This window comes from Bombyx mandarina, chromosome 04 (assembly GCF_030267445.1).
Source record: "Bombyx mandarina strain Sakado chromosome 04, ASM3026744v2".
NCBI classification, from domain to species: Eukaryota; Metazoa; Arthropoda; class Insecta; order Lepidoptera; family Bombycidae; genus Bombyx; species Bombyx mandarina.
This window is the reverse complement of record NC_143211.1, coordinates 7,932,118-7,953,329: the sequence shown is the minus strand read 5'-3', so window position 1 is coordinate 7,953,329 and position 21,212 is coordinate 7,932,118. Positions and strand designations below refer to the sequence as shown.

At 43.8% G+C, this 21,212-nt stretch overlaps 1 protein-coding gene and 1 long non-coding RNA gene across 2 annotated transcripts; one reads left to right on the top strand and one right to left on the bottom strand.

Annotated features, from left to right (window-relative positions):
- Positions 1-5,351: 5,351 nt before the first annotated feature.
- On the bottom strand, positions 5,352-6,999 carry LOC149503097 (uncharacterized). Its single transcript, XR_016325771.1, has 2 exons — positions 6,452-6,999; positions 5,352-5,894 (listed from the first exon to the last, which is right to left on the bottom strand). It is a non-coding gene; the product is annotated as an uncharacterized LOC149503097 (long non-coding RNA).
- Positions 7,000-8,488: 1,489 nt separating this feature from the next.
- On the top strand, positions 8,489-19,399 carry LOC114250973 (2',5'-phosphodiesterase 12). The gene is made up of 8 exons (XM_028185095.2): positions 8,489-9,893; positions 10,658-10,781; positions 11,362-11,501; positions 13,586-13,748; positions 13,923-14,211; positions 14,288-14,408; positions 16,873-17,024; positions 19,198-19,399. Exons 1-8 carry the CDS (start codon positions 9,236-9,238, stop codon positions 19,303-19,305), a joined length of 1,755 nt encoding a protein of 584 aa, XP_028040896.2. The 5' UTR covers positions 8,489-9,235; the 3' UTR covers positions 19,306-19,399.
- The last annotated feature ends 1,813 nt before the right edge of the window (positions 19,400-21,212 follow it).

Here is a 21,212-nt window from a genome sequence, read left to right as displayed (position 1 = left end):
GCACCCCGCAGGACCCAGTCGTAGCCGATGTTCCACAAGAGAGGGCCAAGGACCGACCCCTGTGGGACACCGCGCTCGACGGGGAAGCGGAGCACCGCCCCACCGTGCTCGGTGCACATGACCGACCTGTCCTCGAGGTAGGACCCGACCAGCCGACGGAGATACGCAGGGACGCCGTGATACTCCAGCGCCCCTGCGATCACCGACCAGGGCAGGGTGTTGAACGCATTGGCGATGTCCAGGGACACCGCCAGTGCAACCCCGCCCCGGCCGACAGCCTCATCAGAGAGGGCGCGCACGCACATCACCGCGTCGATGGTCGAGCGGCCCTCTCTGAATCCGAACTGCTCCGTTGACAGATCGGGACCCACCCCCGCCAAGTGCTGGACGATGCGGGCGGCCACCACTCGCTCGAGCAGTTTTCCCGCCTCGTCCAGCAACACGATTGGACGGTACCCCGCAGGTGAGTCTGCAGGGCGTCCCTCCTTCCTCAGCAAAACAAGTCTGCCCGTCTTCCACTGTTTCGGAAACCGTCCCGACTCGAGGCAGGCTTCAAAGAGCCGCACGAGCCGGTCCCCAAGGGCACCGAAGGCCAAATCCCAGACCCGACCATGAACACCGTCAGGGCCGGGGGCCGCGTCCTTCCTCCGCATCCTCGACACGGCCGCACGAATCTCCTCCTCCGAGATGCTCGGAGGGACCACCTCAGCAGGGGCATCACCGCTCACATCACCCCGTGGCGGCGCGCCCATGGAGGGGGGCTCGAAGTCCCTCTCCATCCGCGGGAACAGCCCGGAGACAATCTCCCGCAGCTGCTGAGGCTGGAGACGCTCTGTCACCGGGAGCGCCCACGGCCGCAATTTCTTGCGGACCGTTTGGTACGGGCGCCCCCAGGGATCCTGGTCGAGCGTCTCTAGGAGCGTCTTCATGCTCTGAGACTTGGCCTCGCCGATGACCCGCCGCAGTGCCTCCTGCTTCTGACGGCAGTCGGCATGCAGGCGGGCCGCTACCTCCGCGAAGTCCGCATCGCGAAGGCGGCGATGGCGGTGGCGGGCGCTTCGGCGGCGCGCCCGCACGCACTCCTCTCGGAGGAGCGCGATCTCGGGCGTCCACCAATACGCACCACCACGTGGAGCGCGACCGCTGATCCGGGGCATCGAAGCATCGCAGACGCGACGCATTGTACCCCGGAACCAGTCGGCCTCCGACTCCACGTCCACTAGACGCGCGGGCATCGGCGCCCACGCGGCCACTGTGGCCGCCTCCACCGCGAGCACCTTGTTCAGGCGCTTCAGTGCCCATCGTGGGAATGATCGGGGAGCGCTACGCGGGAGCTCCTCCTCGCCGCGGGCGTCTTCAGCCGGCGCGTTCAACGAGCTGGAAGCAGAGAGCTCGAATCGGACAAACCGATGGTCCGAGAGCGTCTCCGCCCCCTCGAGGACACGCCAGCCAAGGACACGGCGCGCGGCGGATGAGGACGCAAACGAGACGTCCACGTGTGATTCCCCATTCCACCGCACGCAGGTCGCGACCGAACCTCTGTTCAAAAGACAGAGGCCGGTCGCGAAGGCCCACTCCGACAGGAACTCGCCGCGTGAGTCCGTGCGAGGGGAACCCCACGCCGTACATTTGGCGTTGAGGTCCCCCGCCAGTATCAACGGGCGAGACTCGAAGCGATGGATCAACGCCTCGAGCCCACCCAGAAACTGCTCGAACTCGGCGAGACTCCTGTTCGGAGAGAAGTACACCCCGATCACGACGGTTTCGTCGACCCTAACTACGACGTACCCGGGTCCCTTGGCCACCATTCCAAGGGGGGTAACGCCGCCGACTGTCGCATCACGATCGCCACAGAGCCATCGGCATCTCCGGCCCAGGAATCCTCCCGGTCGGGAGGTACAAAGTATGGCTCCGCGACGATCGCGATGTCGATGAACCACTCCGCCATGGTGTGGACGAGGAGATCCTGCGCCCTGGCGGAGTGGTTCACATTCGCTTGGAGGAAGCGATGGACGTGACCCATTATTGAGGTGTCACATCCATCGCTCCCTCGTCTTCCGTCCCGCCTTGCGGCTCGACGGCCGCGGCGGGAACTGACGGGCCGGCTGCTTCACGTGCAGCCGGCTCTCTCTCTGCCTTTTTCTTCTCTTTTTTCCCGCCACGCCGCCTCTTTGTGGAAGAGGGGGCGGAACAGCAGGCCGGGCCTCCAGCTCGATGATCGGCCCGCCGCTTCGCCGCGTCGCACAACACGCAGTGTGGCGTGGCGGCGCTGCAAGAGGCTGCCTTGTGCCCAGCCTGACCGCAACGGAAGCAAAGTCCGCTGCGATCCACAGCCGATGGGCACTTGGCGAGGCCGTGACCGGTGCCAAAACACCGGAGGCATCGCCATGGACGTGCCTCCTGCAACTGCACGTGGGCTATCACCCAGCCCACGCGCAGCCTCCCCGGCGAGTCGGCGGGCCGACCTTGTGGAGGCGTGGCCAAAAGAGTGGCCACCTGCACAGGGCAACGCGCCCACACAGTGAAAGATCCAGAGTAACAACTCCGAGGCTCCCCCACCTTCACTTGTGCGAGGGCGCAGTTGCCCTGCGACGCAATAGCGGCGGCCACTTCCTCCTTAGTGGCACATTCATCCAGGCCCGTCACTTTGACTTCCGCCATCTTGACAGGCCTATCTATGCGCACCACTTCCGGGTCCGGCAGAATTTCGCGAAGCCGGGCTGCCAGTCTGTCTGCGGCCGCGCCGGAGTCAGCACTAGGACATACCAACAGCCGAGCCCCGCTGGCCGTCTGCCGGACTCGGAGTCCCCCTTCCACACCTATGGCGTCAACGTCGACGCTACCGCGCGCCCGAGCCATCACCTCCCCATAGGTGAGGCCCTTTTCCTTGCCAGCCGGCAGCAGTTCTAATACGACCGCTGCCGACCGTGGGGCGCGCGGTTTCTTCACCTTGCGCCCTTTTCTCCCTCCCCCAGTCGTCGCTCGACCCATTGCTTGAGGGGAGGCGACCGCAGGGGTGGTTCGGGTGCTTGGCGCTGCAGCCTTCCTTCGCCCCCGCCTCACCACCGTGTTCCAGGCTTCATCCATGTTGGACGGAGCAGGAGGTAATGGGCGGGGCTGGGGGATCGGCGCCGTCTCAGCGGCATTCACGCCCCTCTCTCGCTTTTTGCGGCTTCTGCCAGGCCCCACCTTGGCAGGCTGGGGCGGGGCAGAAGCAGCGGCCTGGGGCGGGGCAGAAGCAGCGGCCTGGGGCAGCGCAGCGGCTTGGGGCCTCGTGGGCTGGGCGGGCGTTCGTCGTCCAGCGGGCTTGGCCGGTGCACGAGAGCTGCGCACCGTTCGTGTGGCGGGTGCCATACGCACCTTGGCTGCAGCCCCCGTGGGCGCTGGTACAACTGCGGTCGCTGTCGCATTTGTGGGCACAGGCCGCTCGTGCGCCAGTGGAGGCCTTGCGCGTTCCACCGTAGACGTGCGGGCCTCCATTATCGCGAGACACCTCTTTAGTTCCTCTATCTCGCGGTCTTTATCCGTTGCTTCCTGCTGTGAGGGCACGGGTGGCGGAGAGGCCGAGCTGCCTTGGCATCCCACGACATCGTCAAGGACCACACGCATCCTGGCCATCTCCTCCCGCACCCGAGCACTCTCCGCACGAAGCTCCGCGTTTTCTACTTGGACGGAAGTGTATAGTGCCTGCAGTTGCTCCATTTGCAACCGCAGGCTAATCACTTCGTCCGTGCTTGTCCGTTTTAGGAGATCGTCCAGTCGTGTCTCCACGGCGGTGGCCACGCGGTTCAGGGCTTGCACATATGTGCCCTTCAACGAGCCCGATTTGGTCGCCACCGCGGAGACAATCTCCTTCGAGACTACGAATGTCCCCCGTGGATCCGTAGCCTCCATTTCTTTGACGAGGGAGCGGGATAGTCGCTCAACCTCACCTTCCCTCACATGAGCTGCATCTCTACGGCGGGAGGCACTGGTCCGCACCGGGGTGGTGACAACCGGTTCGCCGTAGGTCACCGTCAAATTTCGTGCAGGTCCGCATCCTATGGGGGGTAACGCCGTAGCATTCACCAGCCCTTCCTCGACTGCCAGGAACTTGGCAGGTGCGGGTTCCACCTCCGAGGACTCGGAGGGAGCGGGAGCCGCCGGTCGTTTGACCGACTTCCGCTTCCTTCGAGCTCTCGGGTCAGCCTGGTTCCGACTGACGAAAAGTCCGGCGCTGTCGTGGACGAAAAGTGGCGACTCCCGACCGCTCGACACGCAGCCCCTTGCGGAGCTTTGGGTCGAGCGCAGTGAGAGCGCACTGTCACAGCGCTCGGGGTGCACGAGTGGGATCCTCTCCCTTTCGCGGCTCGTGCTGCCGCCGCCTTCCTCTTGGCAATTGTTGCCCCCCCAGAATACGAGGGGCAGCGTGCCTCCGATTGCTCAGAGGCACGGAGGGATTCTCCTCCCGCTGAGCGAGAGGTACCCTCCTGGGGTAATATCTGTTTGCAATTGTCCATTATCATTTTTTTTTCCTTTGTTATTTAACCAGGGGTTTGGTCCCCTGGGATCGAGTGATGCCCTTGGGACTGAACTCCCTCCAGCCATTCATCCCTTCGCCAGGCATCGGAGCTTGGGATTGGGGTATTTTTTATAGAGGTTTACGTCCTCGCGACCCCGTGCCTTGCGGCAGCGGTCACCGCCCCCCACTCAGTGGGGATTACGGGTTGGCCGGTCGCCCACCGAATGCCCAGGGCAACTCGGTAGACCACCGCCCGACGCTCGAAACGAGCAACCACGGAGCCACGCCGGCGAGCCGGTACCCCCCATATCTGAGGGGCGCTCCCCTGTAGCCGAAGCCGGGGACATGGCAACCAGCGGCCAGCAGTCACAGACATGCAACGCCGGCTCACTTCCACGACAACGGGGCACAGGGTGTCACCGCTCACGGCATGCCGGCAAACCGGTGCCATCGGAAGCTGCACTCTCCAGAAGGAGCACTCTTCACTTAGTGAAGAGTGTGGAGGGCGCCGACCTTCCGCTCCTCCTAGTGCTGATTTGGTCCGCGTCATCCGATCTCTTTCGTTGCAAAGCCTAGCTAAAATATCCTAATCCTAAACCTAAACCTTAACCTAATCCTAAACCTAGGACCTTAACCTATATCTAAACCTAATCCTAAACCTAGGACCTAAACCTAAGAATCCTTGCAACGAAAAAGATCGGACGATACCTCTGGGAATGTCGCCCAGAGGATCCCGTGATCCGCCACCTACGGACGCGCCCGGTGGAAGTCCAGCATCTCCCTCGCAGGCGAGACCCGCAGCACGCAATCATTGCGTGCTGCAGGTCCCGTCCAGATCCCGGGAAAATTCTTTATCTGAAACCTGGCTTAAGCCGAATTATACATTTAAAATCCCTGGCTATTCCTGTTTAAGGAATGACAGGGCTGATGGGTATGGCGGTGTGTGCCTTCTTGTCAGAAACTCTCATCTTATATCTCCTCTTCCTCTTCCTTCACACAGTGATGATTTTTCTATCATTGCTGCTATTGTTAATAATATTTGTTATGTTTCCGTTTATATTCCACATCCTTCTTTAAGAGTCTTTAGTGAAATTAGAAATATAATTTCACTTCTTCCTCATCCTTTCATGATTTTGGGTGATTTTAACTCTCATCACACATCTTGGGGTAGTTCCTTTTCTAATTGTTATGGACATGAATTGTTGGATATTTTAGACTCATATGATCTGTGTATCTTAAATACCGGATCCCCTACCCGGCTCACTAGGCCTGATGAAGCAATCAGTGCTATAGACCTGTCTATTTGTACTTCTAATTTAGCGTCTTTATTAACTTGGTCTACTTTGTCATCCACATTCAATAGTGATCACTATCCCATTGTTATTTCCTTTCCCTATAATAAACAAAATGAAGCATTAACATCAAAGCCGCGATTAAAACATAAAATCATTGATTCTCATTGGGACAAATATACTACATTAGTAGAAGAAACATTTCTTCAAGATACAAATACTTGTGATACGGACTATTTTAAATCTGTTTTATTACAAGCTGCTGATACTGTTTTTCCTAAGCGAAAGCCGCGCCATAATAAATTGTCATCACCACCATGGTGGGATGAAGAATGCACTAATGCTATATCTAGGCGGAGACTTGCTGAGAGGAACTATCGCATTAACATGTCATTGGAGAATTATGATGCACTGTTGGAGATAATGAAAGAGACAAGGAAGTTGTTTAAGAAAAAGAAGTTTGAGGGTTGGAGGAATTTTTGCAGTTCCTTGTCTCCTGAAACACATTCGTCAGTTCTTTGGCGAAACATCAAGAGATTTAGAACCGCTATAAATCCTTCGAGTGCGCTTCTCCTTCCTATTGTATTAGCCGATCAATTCCTCGACCGTTTGGCTCCTGCTTCTGTACCACACCAAGATTTAATTATCCGTTCCCTACCCGTTAAAACCAATAGCTTTTCTTCTTTAAATCTTCCTATTACTATGATCGAGCTGAAAGGAGTGTTAAACCACGTAAAGGACAGTGCTCCTGGGGAAGACGGGATACCATATTCCTTTTTATCACACATTGGTGAAAATGGCTTAGGTCACTTTTTAAATTTAATAAACAAAGTAGTTTTGTCAGGTGACATTCCTTTATCTTGGCGAAGGCAAATAGTGCTGCCCTTTTTGAAACCAAATAAAACACAGTCTAATGTTGAGTCTTTTCGCCCAATAGTTTTATCATCGGTAATTACTAAAGTAGTTGAACATGTTATTAAAAATCGTCTTGAATGGTTCATTGAGAATAGTGAGCATCTCTCTCAGACACAGTTTGGTTTTAGAAAGGGGAAAAGTGTGGCAGATAGCTTGGGGATTTTTACTACTGATATACGTAATGCATTTTTAGACAAAAAATCCACAGTCGCTGCTTTCTTGGATATTAATTCTGCATACGATAACATTTTACTCCCCATTCTTAAACAAAAGCTGAATAATTTAAATGTCCCACACCTTTTAACTAACTTTATTTTTAATCTTCTTTCCGAGAGACAAATTATTCTGGACGTTGGAGTCCCGTATACACCAAGTAGATTGGTCTGGAAGGGGTTGCCGCAAGGTTCTGTACTAAGCCCTTTATTGTACAACATATATACACACGACTTAGAAAGGTCTGTTGGTGACAATGTTAGTATCCTACAGCATGCGGACGACTTGGTCATATACGCCTCTGATGAATCTGTGACAAATGCTTGTGAGCATATTTCTTCATCTTTATCTTCTTTAAAAACTTGGATGGATACTAATGGCCTAGATTTATCTCCGTCAAAGAGTAGCTGCGTTATTTTTACCAAATCTCGAAATCCTCCCACACCTATTATTACTTATGATAATACACCTTTACCAAGCAAAAATCAAGTAAAGTTTTTAGGGGTTGTACTTGATGCAAAACTAACAGGTCTAGCCCATTGTGAGCTTGTAGTTTCAAAATGTGAACGGAATTTGAATATGCTCAGATGCCTACGTGGTGTCTGGTGGGGTTCTCATCCAGCTACTATGAAGTTGGTTTATAACGCCGCTATTAGAAGTATTTTAGATTTTGGTACTTTCTTTTTAGATCCTGGGAATGTGACAGGTTTTAAGAAATTGGACCTGATTCATTCTAAGGCATTAAGACTCATTACAGGTGCAATGAAATCCACTCCCGTTAATGCACTTCAAATAGAATGTTGCGATCCCCCTTTAAGATTTAGACGCCAGTATCTCTCTGACAGATTTATTTTCCGAATTGTTCAATTTTATAATCATCCTTTACCTTCCAAACTTGAATTATTGTCAGAGAAATTGTCTTCTACTAATAAGCCCTTTCCATGCCTAGTAAAAAGTTTTCAGAAATATAAATCGTTACAAGCTCCTACACATTCCTTTAAAGTCCTTCCTTTATTTAAAACTTCATATGATTCTCTTCTTTTCTCTCCTACTATTTGTTTTTCTCTCAACATAGATAGGTCCGATTGTAATGTAAACACTACTTTTAACCATATTGTAAATACTAAATGGCCAAATTGGCATTACATATATACTGATGCATCCAAACATCCCACAGGGTGTGTTGGAGTAGGTGTATTTCATAACCAATATAATATAGTCCAAAAAATAAAATTACCACCAGAAACATCTATATTTACGGGAGAATGCTTCGGTCTTCTGAAAGCAATAGAATATGTTATAATTTTTAAACTCAATAAAAGTGTTATATTTACAGATTCACTTAGTTCTTTACAAAGCTTAGAAAAATTTTCCTTAAAACTGAATCCTTTCTTCCACATAACATTTGAATGTAAGAGAAAGTTGTTGCATTGCCAATTAAACAACTACACAGTCACTTTCTGCTGGATACCTAGCCACTGTGGCATCATAGGAAATGTGAGAGCTGACAGTTTGGCAAACAAGGCAACTGTGAGTGGCGATTTATACCCATACACGATTTTCGGACACGATCTGAATGCTTTACCTAGCATATATCTCCGTGATACATGGGATTTGAGCTGGAGAGAGAGCAGTCAGGTCAAGGGTCGCTTCCTCTACGCTATACAACCTTTAATCCCAAGAAAACCATGGTTTGCCAAACTATGTTTTAATAAAACTGCCACTTCGTCTTTAATCCGCATGCGTCTTGGACATATTTGCCTTCCGGTACATCTGCATAAACTTGGCATAGTATCTAGTGCTGCCTGTGAATGTGGTGAGAGTTACTGCGATATGAATCATGTTTTCTTTTCCTGTCCTTTATATGACCACTCTTTCCTATATGAATCTCTAATATCTCTCTCTATTCCTCTTCCTTCTAATATTTACTTACTTCTTAGAGATAATAGACCCTGTGTATATAGTGCATTAAATAAATTTATTATAAATAACAAGATTAAATTGTAGTTTAATATTATTTGTTTTCTTTTCTTATATATATTTTTTAGATATGAAATTATTCTGATTTGTTTTTGTATAATTCCCGGTACGATTTAATTATTTTAATTCGCGTTATACGTTTCCCTCGCTTTGTTGACAAAATGTAAAATACTTGACACTGGCCAAATGCACGAATGGTGCCGAGCCAAAATTAAGAAGAAGAAGAAGAAGAAGTACGTACGGTACATAAATCTAAATAATTTAATAAAAAAACAAGAAAAGTTAGATTCAGGAAAATATAGTCTAAAATTATATAGCAAACAATTTTAATAGTATGTTAATAAGATTTCACTCCTGCAATCTGAGATTTTACTCTGCACTCAGTGTTTCAAAAATTTGCAACATGAACACCAACAAATGTTACCTTAGATATGTTCAAGACGACGAAAGAGTGGACATAACATTTCTTTTAAAAATAAAAGATTCCATACGACAATTCAATTTGAGCCGAAGTCCCTCTGAAGACATAGCTTCTCTCACCACACGTATTGAATCAAACGTACAAAAGGTTATTAATAAAAATAATAGAAAGAAACTTGTTAGTGACAATAAGGTAACTATTAAAATTTGTACCAAAACTGGATTGTTCCCTGAAAGATATACTTGCAAAGATTTGTTTGAATTTAGACAACCACTCATGATGAAAATCAATGATGAAAATTATGAAATTGTTTTCAATGAACCATGGATAACAAGCATAGGTATATCACAAAGTATTTTAGCTGGCTTTCCAGTATATCCTGAAAATTTGAAAATGCTCTTTTCTGATATAAAAAAATGTCAGTTTAAATGGTACAGAGGTAAAGCTGTTAATGAAAAAGGAAAAACTATGAGTGATGAAAATATACAGTGGGAGTTTATATGTGAAAACTTCTCCTATATTCCTACATTGAATGACATTGGAATGAAGCTTAAAGTGCAATGCATTCCAGGTAATTATTTAAAATAACCCAGTTTTATATTATATTCATAGTAGTCGTTTTGCCCTAACGGATAAGACGTCCGATGCATTCGTGTTGAGCGATGCATTGGTGTTCAAATCCCGCAAGCGGGTTCCAATTTCTCTAATGAGATACGTACTCAACAAATATTCACAATTGATTTCCATAGTGAAGGAATAAAATCGTGTAATAAAAATGATAATTACTGGTGGTAGGACCTCTAGTGAATCCGCGTGGGTGAGTACCACCACCCTGCCTATTTCTGCCGTGAAGCAGTAATGCGTTTTGGTTTGAAGGGTGGGGCAGCCGTTGTAACTATACTTGAGACCTTAGAACTTATATCTCAAGGTGGGTGGCGCATTTACGTTGTAGATGTCTATGAGCTCCAGTAACCACTTAACACCAGGTGGGCTGTGAGCACGTCCACCCATCTAAGCAATAAAAAAAAAGAAAAAAAAGATGCTTACTCTAGCATATCTATATCTATATATATATAAAAATGAATTGTTGTTCGTTAGTCTCCCTAAAAGTCGAGAACGGCTGGACCGATTTGGCTAATTTTTGTCTTGAATTATTTGTGGAAGTCCAGAAAAGGTTTAAAAGGTGGATAAATATGAAAATACTCCAAATTAAATAAAAATTATAATTTTGTTACAACAACACAAACAAAAGTTTAGGTCTTTTATTTATTGATTTCGGCACTATGAAGTGTGCCGGATCAGCTAGTGTTATATAAATATTTATTTTATTTATAGGAAATGAAGTTACTTCAGGCCCTGCTGTTGATGCAATATCCAAAGGTGTTGTGGAAGTAGGTCCCGGCAAATGTCCTTTTGAAACAAGGCACATGTTTACAACCTCTGTTCTCAAAGGCAAAAGGTAAAATTTATTTACATACTAGTGCAATAGTGTAATAATAATTTAAATAGTATCTACATTATATTATATATTATAACATATTCGTCTTTGTAAATAAATATGAAGTGGGTATGAAAGATGTTCTCTTGCCTAGAAATTAAGAAATAAATCTAGATTCCAATTGAAATGCCACATACAATATTTTATTGTATCAGTAACCCATTGCATACCCAATGAAAAAAATTGGTCTAGACCTTTAGCAAGAGCTCAAATATGCTCAGAATACAGCAACAATACCCTGGTTTTTCTTAAAAGGTGTGAATTCAGCAATGCTGATCACAGAACACTATTACTTCTAACGAAGTGTCTTTCCAAAAATGGTATTACTGTTGTTATCAGAATAATATTAATAATAACATTAATATCAAATAGTTTCGTTTTTATGGGCCTCAGAAATAGTTATTACTTACAACATAATGCAATAAAACATGAAATAGTTTTAAAAACCCAGTTGTAACTTATATAAGAGTAATAACAGAATATGCATTTTGTTACTAATCTTATTTAATTTAACTTAATTTTGAATAATCTTCTTTTTCAGTTTTCGCTGTGTTTCTTATAATATTTTAGCTGATTTATATTGCGATTCTGAATTCACAAGGACTGTGCTTCATCCTTATTGCCCGCCATATGCTCTTAATATAGATTATAGAAAACAATTATTAATGAAAGAATTACTAGGTAGGTGAGTAAATTTTAATTAAATAGTAATTTTAATATGAAGTAATTTCGTTAAACCATTAAATATTTTGTTAAAATGAATTAATCAATTCATAAACTATATTACTATATTTGAAAACACGAGTGGATGAATAGGGCCATTTCGACAAAACGGCACGACACGAGAACCCTCTCATCGTGGCCGCCGGTAATTACAATCCCGATTTTGCGGACAGAATGAAAAGCAGTCGAGGTCGCCCAAAACACTTCATTTCGGATTTTCCCGATCCACTAACGGTGCCTTTAGGTACCTCAAGCACCGGTCATCATTCTCGTCGAGCCTGTCGTCGCAAGTAAATTAACCCACAGACACAGCCCTCTGAGTTTCTCGCCGGATCTTCTCAGCGGGTCGCTTTTCCGATCCGGTGGTAGATTCTGCGATGCACGGCCCTTGCTAGGGTTCGTGTTAGCTACGTCGTCAGGTTTGAGGCCCGTGAGCTCACCTACTAGTTAAGGTTACGCTGAAATAGGCTCTCTATCAGCATAGGCAAGGAAGAAAGAGAAAAGATGGTGTTTAATCCTTGCATCTCTTCATTCTCTCATGTCTTCACTCATGTCCTCATATATTTAATGCACAAGAGAACAGTGAACTTCATACACCAGGTAATCTCTATCAGTCATTCAAGGGTGGTTTAGAGCTGCAGAAGGATAAAACTTTGTTGAAAAATAATAATTGTAAATAATATATGTCGGCGCAAATATGACTATTTACCTACCTGTCGGCGCAAATATGACTATTTACCTACCTATTATAAAAATAATAATGATTCAATGTGATAATCGGATAATCTGGTCATCAACTAATTACTCTGTGTTTGTTAAACAGTCCCTTTTATTGTAATTCCAATACTTGTAAAAACTTGTAAACATGCTGACGTGTGCCAAGCCCTATAAATACGGCCGTACTATCTAGCGCTCATTTCTACCCGATGATATGTAGGCGAAGTAAAATGTCCCTTAGAAATAAGGTGACACTCTACAAAACTTGCATACGCCCCGTCATGACCTATGCAAGTGTAGTGTTCGCTCACGCGGCCCGCGCTCACTTAAAGACATTCCAAATCATTCAATCCCGTTTTTGCAGGATAGCCGTCGGAGCCCCGTGGTTCGTCAGGAACGTCGACCTCCATGACGACCTGGACTTAGAGTCCACCAGTAAGTATATGCAGTCGGCGTCAATGCGCCACTTCGATAAAGCGGCACGACACGAGAACCCTCTCATCGTGGCCGCCGGTAACTACATTCCCGATCCTGCGGACAGAATGGAAAGCAGTCGACGTCGCCCAAAACACGTCATCTCGGATCCTCCCGATCCACTAACGGTGCTTCTAGGTACTTCAAGCACCGGTCACCGTTCTCGTCGAACCCGTCGCTTGCGACGAAGGGCTCGACGAGTAAATTAACTCCCAGACACAGCCCACTGAGTTTCTTCTCAGTCGCCGGATCTTCTCAGTGGGTCGCGTTTCCGATCCGGTTGTAGATTCTGCGAAGCACGGCTCTTGCTAGGGTTCGTGTTAGCAACGTCATCAGGTTTGAGCCCCGTGAGCTCACCTACAAAAGTTAGGGTTACGCTGATATAGCCTCTCAAGGCTCTCAGCTTAGGTAGGAAAAAAAAAAAAAAAAAGCGCTCATTCATTCGTGTCCGAGCCGTAGTACAGTACGGATCTCTCTGGAACGTTGTTATGCTTCTCGTGAAATATACGCAGCTCACAAAGTTCTCGTGAAGTTTTGTTTCGGAAGCCCAAACATGAGTCATCGTCGAGAACTTAATGACCGTGACGTCAGCAATGGTGACGTCACACTTTTTAAAAGACATTTCGTCGAGAATCGTTTCTCCTCCGACATATACATATAATATATACAAAACGCACACAGCATACGTAATAATGCCATATATAAATATCATATAATAGATTAAAATAATGTTTAATTGTATACCCTATGTATCCTAGACACAAGAGACAATAATATTGATACATTCTAAGTTATTGCAACTGGTAACATTATATTTTATATACTTTAGATAGTTCATTTCTTTTCAATAGGATACAATGCTGATATAATATGTCTTCAAGAAGTAGATAGAAAAATATTTCAACATTGGTTGTCTCCCTTTCTTGACAATGCTGGATTTAAGGGACAGTTTTACAGAAAAGGAAAAGAGGTTGCAGAAGGACTTGCTTGTTTTTATAGATCATTAAGGTTTAGGTGAGTAAATATATAAAAGTTATAGGTACTAGGCCTAATAAAAAAATCCACAATTTATATAAGTTTTTAGTTTGGGGTTTAGATGTTGAAGTGTTGGTGACATAATTACATGAAACACAGAGATTAAAACAATGATAATCACTCACCTCCCAGTATACAATGTTTGTTTTTCAGGTTCTTAGGGGAAGAACAAATAATCTTATCAGAAGCAATTAAAACTTATCCATGCTTACAGAGTATATGGAATATCATAAAGACCAATGGTCCACTTGTAGAACGACTTTTAGACAGATCTACAGTAGCTAGTGTTACATTATTGGAGTCTGTAGAAAATTCGGACGAACTGCTACTTGTTGGAAATACACATTTGTATTTCCACCCCGATGCTGATCACATAAGACTGATTCAAGGTGGCATTTTTATTTATTGGATAAACGATGTTAGGAAAAAAATTATGGAAAAGGTGAACACTTTTTTGATTGTTATTTTTAAACATAAACTTGATTTTAATTAATCAATTGATTACCAAACCATTTCAGTTTCCCGATAAAAAAATTAGCTCGATTTTGTGCGGCGATTATAACAGTGTACCAACTTGCGGAATATATCAATTGTATACAACAGGAATAGCACCAAGTACATTGCCAGATTGGAAATCCAGTAAGTAGATGTGAATTGTCGGTACTAACTGTAAGTTGATGAAAGTATTTAATTTTCTATGAATCAGTCTGGATCAGTTTTGGAAGTAAAACCATTACTTTTATTATAATCATAATAATTTGCATGTCATACATAGAATGTCTTAGCGGCAGTCTAGACTATCAATTACTTAGTTTGGCCATAAATACTGTTACAATTAAAAATAAACAAAATATTACATTTGAATTTGGAATCTGTCATTTTTATATGATTGCTCATTGAGTTTTATCTTTTTTTTTTTTTTTTTTTCCTACCTAAGCTGATAGCCTTGAGAGGCTATGTCAGCGTAACCCTAACTTTAGTAGGTGAGCTCACGGGGCTCAACCTGACGATGTTGCTAACACGAACCCTAGCAAGAGCCGTGCTTCGCAGAATCTACCACCGGATCGGAAACGCGACCCACTGAGAAGATCCGGCGAGAAACTCAGTGGGCTGTGTCTGAGAGTTAATTTACTCGTCGAGCCCTTCGTCGCAAGCGACGGGTTCGACGAGAACGGTGACCGGTGCTTGAAGTACCTAAAAGCACCGTTAGTGGATCGGGAGGATCCGAGATGACGTGTTTTGGGCGACGTCGACTGCTTTCCATTCTGTCCGCAGGATCGGGAATGGGAGTTTTATCATTTTGGCGCCAATACATTGTACAATATTTTGCGATATTAAAATGGAGTGGGGTGATAAAGAGAACCGAATCGCTGTGATTGCATTACACAAAGTAGGTATGGAGCCAAATGCAAATTTTAAAACTCTCCATACGCTTGGTATTAGTAAAATGTTTGTGTACCGGGCTATTAATAGGTGCAATGAGACCTCCTCTGTTTGTGACAGAAAAAGATCTGGCCGTCCACGTAGTGTTCGTACGGAAAAGGTGGTCAAAGCAGTAAGGGAAAGAATTCGAAGAAATCCTGTTCTAAAGCAAAATATTTTATCTCGGGAGATGAAGATAGCACCTAGAACCATGTCGCGTATTTTAAAAGATGACTTAGGACTTGCAGCCTATAAGAGACGTACTGGTCATTTCTTAACAGATAATTTAAAAGAGAATAGGGTGGTAAAATCGAAACAACTACTGAAGCGGTACGCAAAGGGAGGTCATAGAAAAATTTTGTTTACGGATGACAAATTTTTTACAATTGAGCAACATTTTAACAAACAAAATGACCGTATTTATGCTCAAAGCTCTAAGGAAGCTTCCCAATTAGTCGACAGAGTGCAACGTGGGCACTATCCGACTTCAGTGATGGTTTGGTGGGGTATTAGCTATGAAGGAGTGACTGAGCCATACTTTTGTGAAAAAGGTATCAAAACATCGGCACAAGTGTATCAAGATACCATTCTTATGAAGGTAGTGAAGCCACTTAACAACACCATGTTCAATAATCAAGAATGGTCCTTCCAGCAAGACTCGGCGCCAGGTCATAAAGCTCGGTCTACGCAGTCTTGGTTGGAAACGAACTTTTCGGACTTCATCCCGATCTTAATCCGCTGGATTATGATTTATGGTCAGTTTTAGAGAGTACGGCTTGCTCTAAACGCCATGATAATTTGGAGTCCCTAAAACAATCCGTACGATTGGCAGTGAAAATTTTTCCCATGGAAAGAGTGCGTGCTTCTATTGATAACTGGCCTCAACGTTTAAAGGACTGTATTGCAGCGAATGGAGACCACTTCGAATAAGCTTTTTATACTTTAAATTGTTTTATATTTATGTATTAAACTAACACACTGTAAAAGTAATAAATGTTATTTGCAATAGAATTTTTTTTCCCTTTGTCTCAGTATTTATGGCAAGACTAGGTATATATAGAGTTAATATTGAAGATTGTGCAATGATTGAACGAAAGTTTGAACTAGTTTAATTTTTATTGCACCATATTTTTTCATTGCGTCGTGTATCGTACACTATTCCGCAATATTTTTCAATCTGTGGTCCGTCTTAACAAGGAGTAGATACAGGCGCGCGACTGAACGCGAGAACATTGTGCGGTTCGTATTATTGTGCAATTTAATTAATCGTTTGGATTGAGAGCGCTTCTCAATGTTATTGTAGGTCTAAGGGCCACCTTACAGATCTTCCTGATCTCTTGGTGCTACTGGAATCTACTAGTACGAATTGCTAGTAGCAACCAACAACATGAAATAGCCCAAAACATCAGCTTACCGGCTTTTGTCGCAGGATCTTTTCAATGGGTTACGAATCAGATGCGGTCGTTGTCCCACTTGTGCAGGAATTACTGTTTTGCTGTTAGGCCTCGTTAGGGCTGATAGGTACGATGTTTTGGGAAAACTAACAAGATCACATTCCACCACCTTAAACTGGTCTATATTACTATTTTAGTAATAGGTAGTGCACTCCAGTCGGGGCTAACATAGATTTCATTACCTACCCTACCGCCTTAACCACTACAACTGTTACTTATTTTTCTAGATGAGACCGAAAGTGTACAAGGTTTGAATCTGGAGCAGGATATCTTACTGGCCAGTGCATGTGGTACACCAACATACACAAATTTTACTGCTGAATTTGCTGATTGTTTGGATTATATATTTTACGACACATCCAGTTTAGAGGTTGAACAGGTTGGCTATCTATTTTATTATTAATTTAATATAATAGATATTTATTTTATACCGTAATCCCCCTATAACACGGTGCATTGGTTCAGCGTGATAGGAAACGCGTTGAAGGAGTATTCTGGCATAATGCACTTGTATGACCCCATATAACGCGTTATGTTCAAATATAATACAATATAAACAATGTTTTTACAATTAAAAAACTAGGGACACCATACAATTTAACAAATTCATTTCATTTCATTTTATAACAACACAACACAATGTGCAAAGTTACACGAAGTTAATTATGAACTGTACAGATAATTATAAATTTCACAGTACTGTAGTATGTAAGTCAGTTCAGTATAATTAAAGTCGTCGCACAGACAATACGTGTTTTAATCAACAACATCTAGGCCCCACACCTCAGTACATACAGGAATATATCGTGTGAAATCCCCGCATTATGTCGGGGAATACCCGCGTAATACAAGTGACTGAAATCGCGTAATATGAAAATGCATAAAGAGTACCGCTTTATAAGGGGGATTACTGTATTATTAAACTCCAAAATATAAAATGTCCACTACAGAATTATAAATAGCATGGACAATTATTAAGTATTACCAAATGTTTAATTGCCATAATTATAATTAATTATTGGCATAATAATATACATAGCTAATTCATGTTATATGTAAAAATGTAGTAAAATTGTAAATAGATTTTCCTGTGCCTTTTTTTCTCTGTGCTGTGCTTGTGATTGTGGGAATTAAATTAATTCCATGGTGTTCTACATCATCCCCTTCGTTAAACAGTAGTTTTTCCTCGGATCACTCCTAGTGCATTTGAAGCCTAAATTTGAACTTTCGATTTGTGTGCTGCCCTTGCCATTTATATACGCTGGTGACATAATGCCGCACAACCATTTTGGAGCTCAATCGAACTTTGCATATTAATATCCACTTGACATGTTTCTTAAAATGTCACGGAACTTTCAAAGGGACAATTTAGTTTTTTTTATATAGAAAGGATTAGAGCTGAGAAGATCCGGTGAAAAAACTCTGCGAGTTAATGTATGGGTTAGGTTATACGTCGAACTCTTTGCTGAGCTAGACGAGTACGGTTACCAAGTTTCCTAAGCATGCTCCTAGTGCTAGAGCTGCAGGCGTCTAATAATAGTGTTAGTGCAGTGTTTCCCGATCTTTTTTTGCCATGCCTACTGTAACATTTCTAAAATTTGTATGCCTCCCATACATCATTTTTAACGTTAAAAAATTTATTTGTTCACTTAAGAAACATAAATGATAGGTTTTAGGAAGAAAAGAATTTGTTATCAAAACACAGTAAGTAATATTTCAAAACATATAATAAAAAACTGAAATTCAAGTTCAAAATAATTTTAATACAGATTTTCTATATTAATTTAGTCCGATCCTTGCGCTTGATGCTTGCTGCGCAGAGATTTTATATTAGTATCCAATTTAGTTAGCTTTAATCTCAAGTCTCTCCACGTTGTGTTATATCCAGTCTTATTTCTTTTTTTTTTATCAGTAAATCATTTACAGTACTAAATCTACACCCAGCTAAATATGAAGATGTAAAGTAGTGATACACTACAAAAGTTGAGTTGGGCCGATTAGGTGCGGACAACAGCGTTGTTTAGCGAGTTTTAAAACATCCGGGGTTCCCCACGGCAAGCAACACACTCCGCGGTGAATCCCCGACGAAGTTTACTTGACGGCTCTAATCACCCAGTTGATATTTTAGTAACATCAAACGAAATTTTACTTAATAATTATTGAAAGCATTTTTTTATGATTTTTCTTTTTTTGTTAATTTGTCACCGATATCTAGCATTGCGTTTAAATAGCCCGGAGCGAAAGTGTTAAAGTCGTGTCGAGTCCATTCTGAAATTGACCCCTTAATTATCAAAATCCCCCTTGTGGGCGTGGGCTCCATGTTGGGAAACAGCGTGTTAGTGGATCGGAAGGATCCCTAAGGACATTTCTAGGGCGTCGACGCGACGGTGACTGTCTCCCACGTGATCCGGAGTCAGCGCTATTTGTCGAAGAATAACCGTAGAGCTGAGAGTAACCACTTGATACGTATATAAAGGGCAAACTTAAATCTTATACATTACTTTTGACATCTTTACCTAAGCTTTTAATAAAAAATATATTTTGTTTCACAGGTAATTCCGTTCCCGAGTATAGATGAGTTAAAAGCCAACGTTGCCTTACCAAGTGTTGTTTTTCCATCGGACCACATAGCTTTAATATCAGATTTACGATTCAAATGAAAAAAATATTTACATTAGTAAATTGCAAAGTTTCATTGTTATTACAATTTAACCATTACTATTTGTGTAATTTCAATAGAGTTTTCTTTTAGCATTTTATGTTTTATGCTTTCCATATACGGCGCATTGTAATCTAGACTAGAGTTTACAGAGTGAAGGCGATATAGATTTCGCTGCACTTGCTTTGATTCCCAATTTTTATAGAAACTTTGCTACTTTGGGTTCCTTTATGTTTTTCTCCAATAGGGCGGTATCGTCTGCGAATTTAGCAATAGTAACATCATTACTTTTTAGAAGAAAAGTCGAGAAAAGCGTACAGATCCCAGTGCAGAACCCTATGGTACAACCGCTTGTATGTCGTAAGTCTAAAAACTCCTCGCCCTCACGCACTCGGAAGTTGAATCGAGTGCTTTTGTCTAAAGCCAAACTCGTGATTAGGAGTTAGAGTTTTCGCTCAAAATGCGTGATATTCTGTGTAGGAAGATCCTTTCAAACACTAGATCACACAGTCTGTAGGTTCACTGTTTTCCTCTCTTCAGGCCTCTCAAGTTCACTTACTTCTTACTGGTGGTGGGACCTCATGTGAGTCCGCACGGGTAGGTACCACCACCCCGCCTCTTTCCGCCGTGAAGCAGTAATGCATTTCGGCTTGAAGGGTGCGGCAGCCGTTGTAACTATAAAATTCTAATAAATTGATTTCGCAAACAAGTATCGTATACAATTTCAGTTAATCAAATTTGATTTTATAAGAGGAAACCGACTCATGATAAACGTATGAGATATAGGTAAACCTGTTGATTGCTACTATTGTCATTATTTAAAACTTTTATTTATTTATTGCATAGATGGATGGACGAGCTCACAGCCCATCTGGTGTTAAGTGGTTACCGGAGCACATAGACATCTACAACGTAAATGTCGCCACCCACCTTGAGATATGAGTTCTAAGGTCTCAGTATAGTTAGAACAGCTGCCCCACCCTTCCGAAGCGCATTACTGCTTCACGGCAGAAATAAGCAGGGTAGTGGTACCTACCCGTGCGAACTCACAATAGGTCCTACCACCAGTAATTACGGAAATTATAATTTTGCAGGTTTGATTTTTATTACACCATGTTGTTCCTTCACCGTGGAAGTCAATTCTGAACATTTGTTAGATACGTATTTCATTAGAAAAATTGGTACCCGCCTGCGGGATTCGAACACCGTTGGATCGTTCGAAACGAATGCGCCGGACGTCTTATCCATTTGGCCGCGACGACTGCTCTAACAATTCATTTCATGACTTTTGATATCCCATAACGCAGTCCACTCGATTGTACGCAGACGAGTATATTGCTCATCTGGTTAAAAGTAGTCACCGTCACTCATATAGCATCGTTTCGTGTACCGTTCAGTGAATTTCGCAAATGCCTGATGATTGCCTTTTGAAATTACTGCTGATAATTCTCCTCAAATCATGTTTGAAAAAAGACATGTCATGGTGTTTGGGAAATAGCGTAGAGGAAATTCTATTCCAAAGCCGGATTTGTACGTGGCAAAAAGATATCTGTAAACGCACAGTGGATGAATGCAGCGATTCCGGATAGATGAGCTCCGTTCTAGTGGCTAGCAGTGTAATGGGCAAAACGGGGGGCCGAACTTGTGGTTTTTAAAACGCACTATTATGCTTTCTGGTAGGAAGTGTGAGATACCTGTAAATAAAAATGAATGAGCTTTCGGTCTCAGTATGAGTAACGGCTATCATGTAATTACGCCTAAGGGCTCCGGTAAACATTAAAATCTGGTGGGTCATGAGCTCGTCAACGCGTGATTCGTTTGATTTAATTTTCGGATATTCCTTGCCGCAGTTATTTTTTCTGTGGCTATACGGTTTGTGCATTAGCCAGTGTCAAGTAATAAGATTTT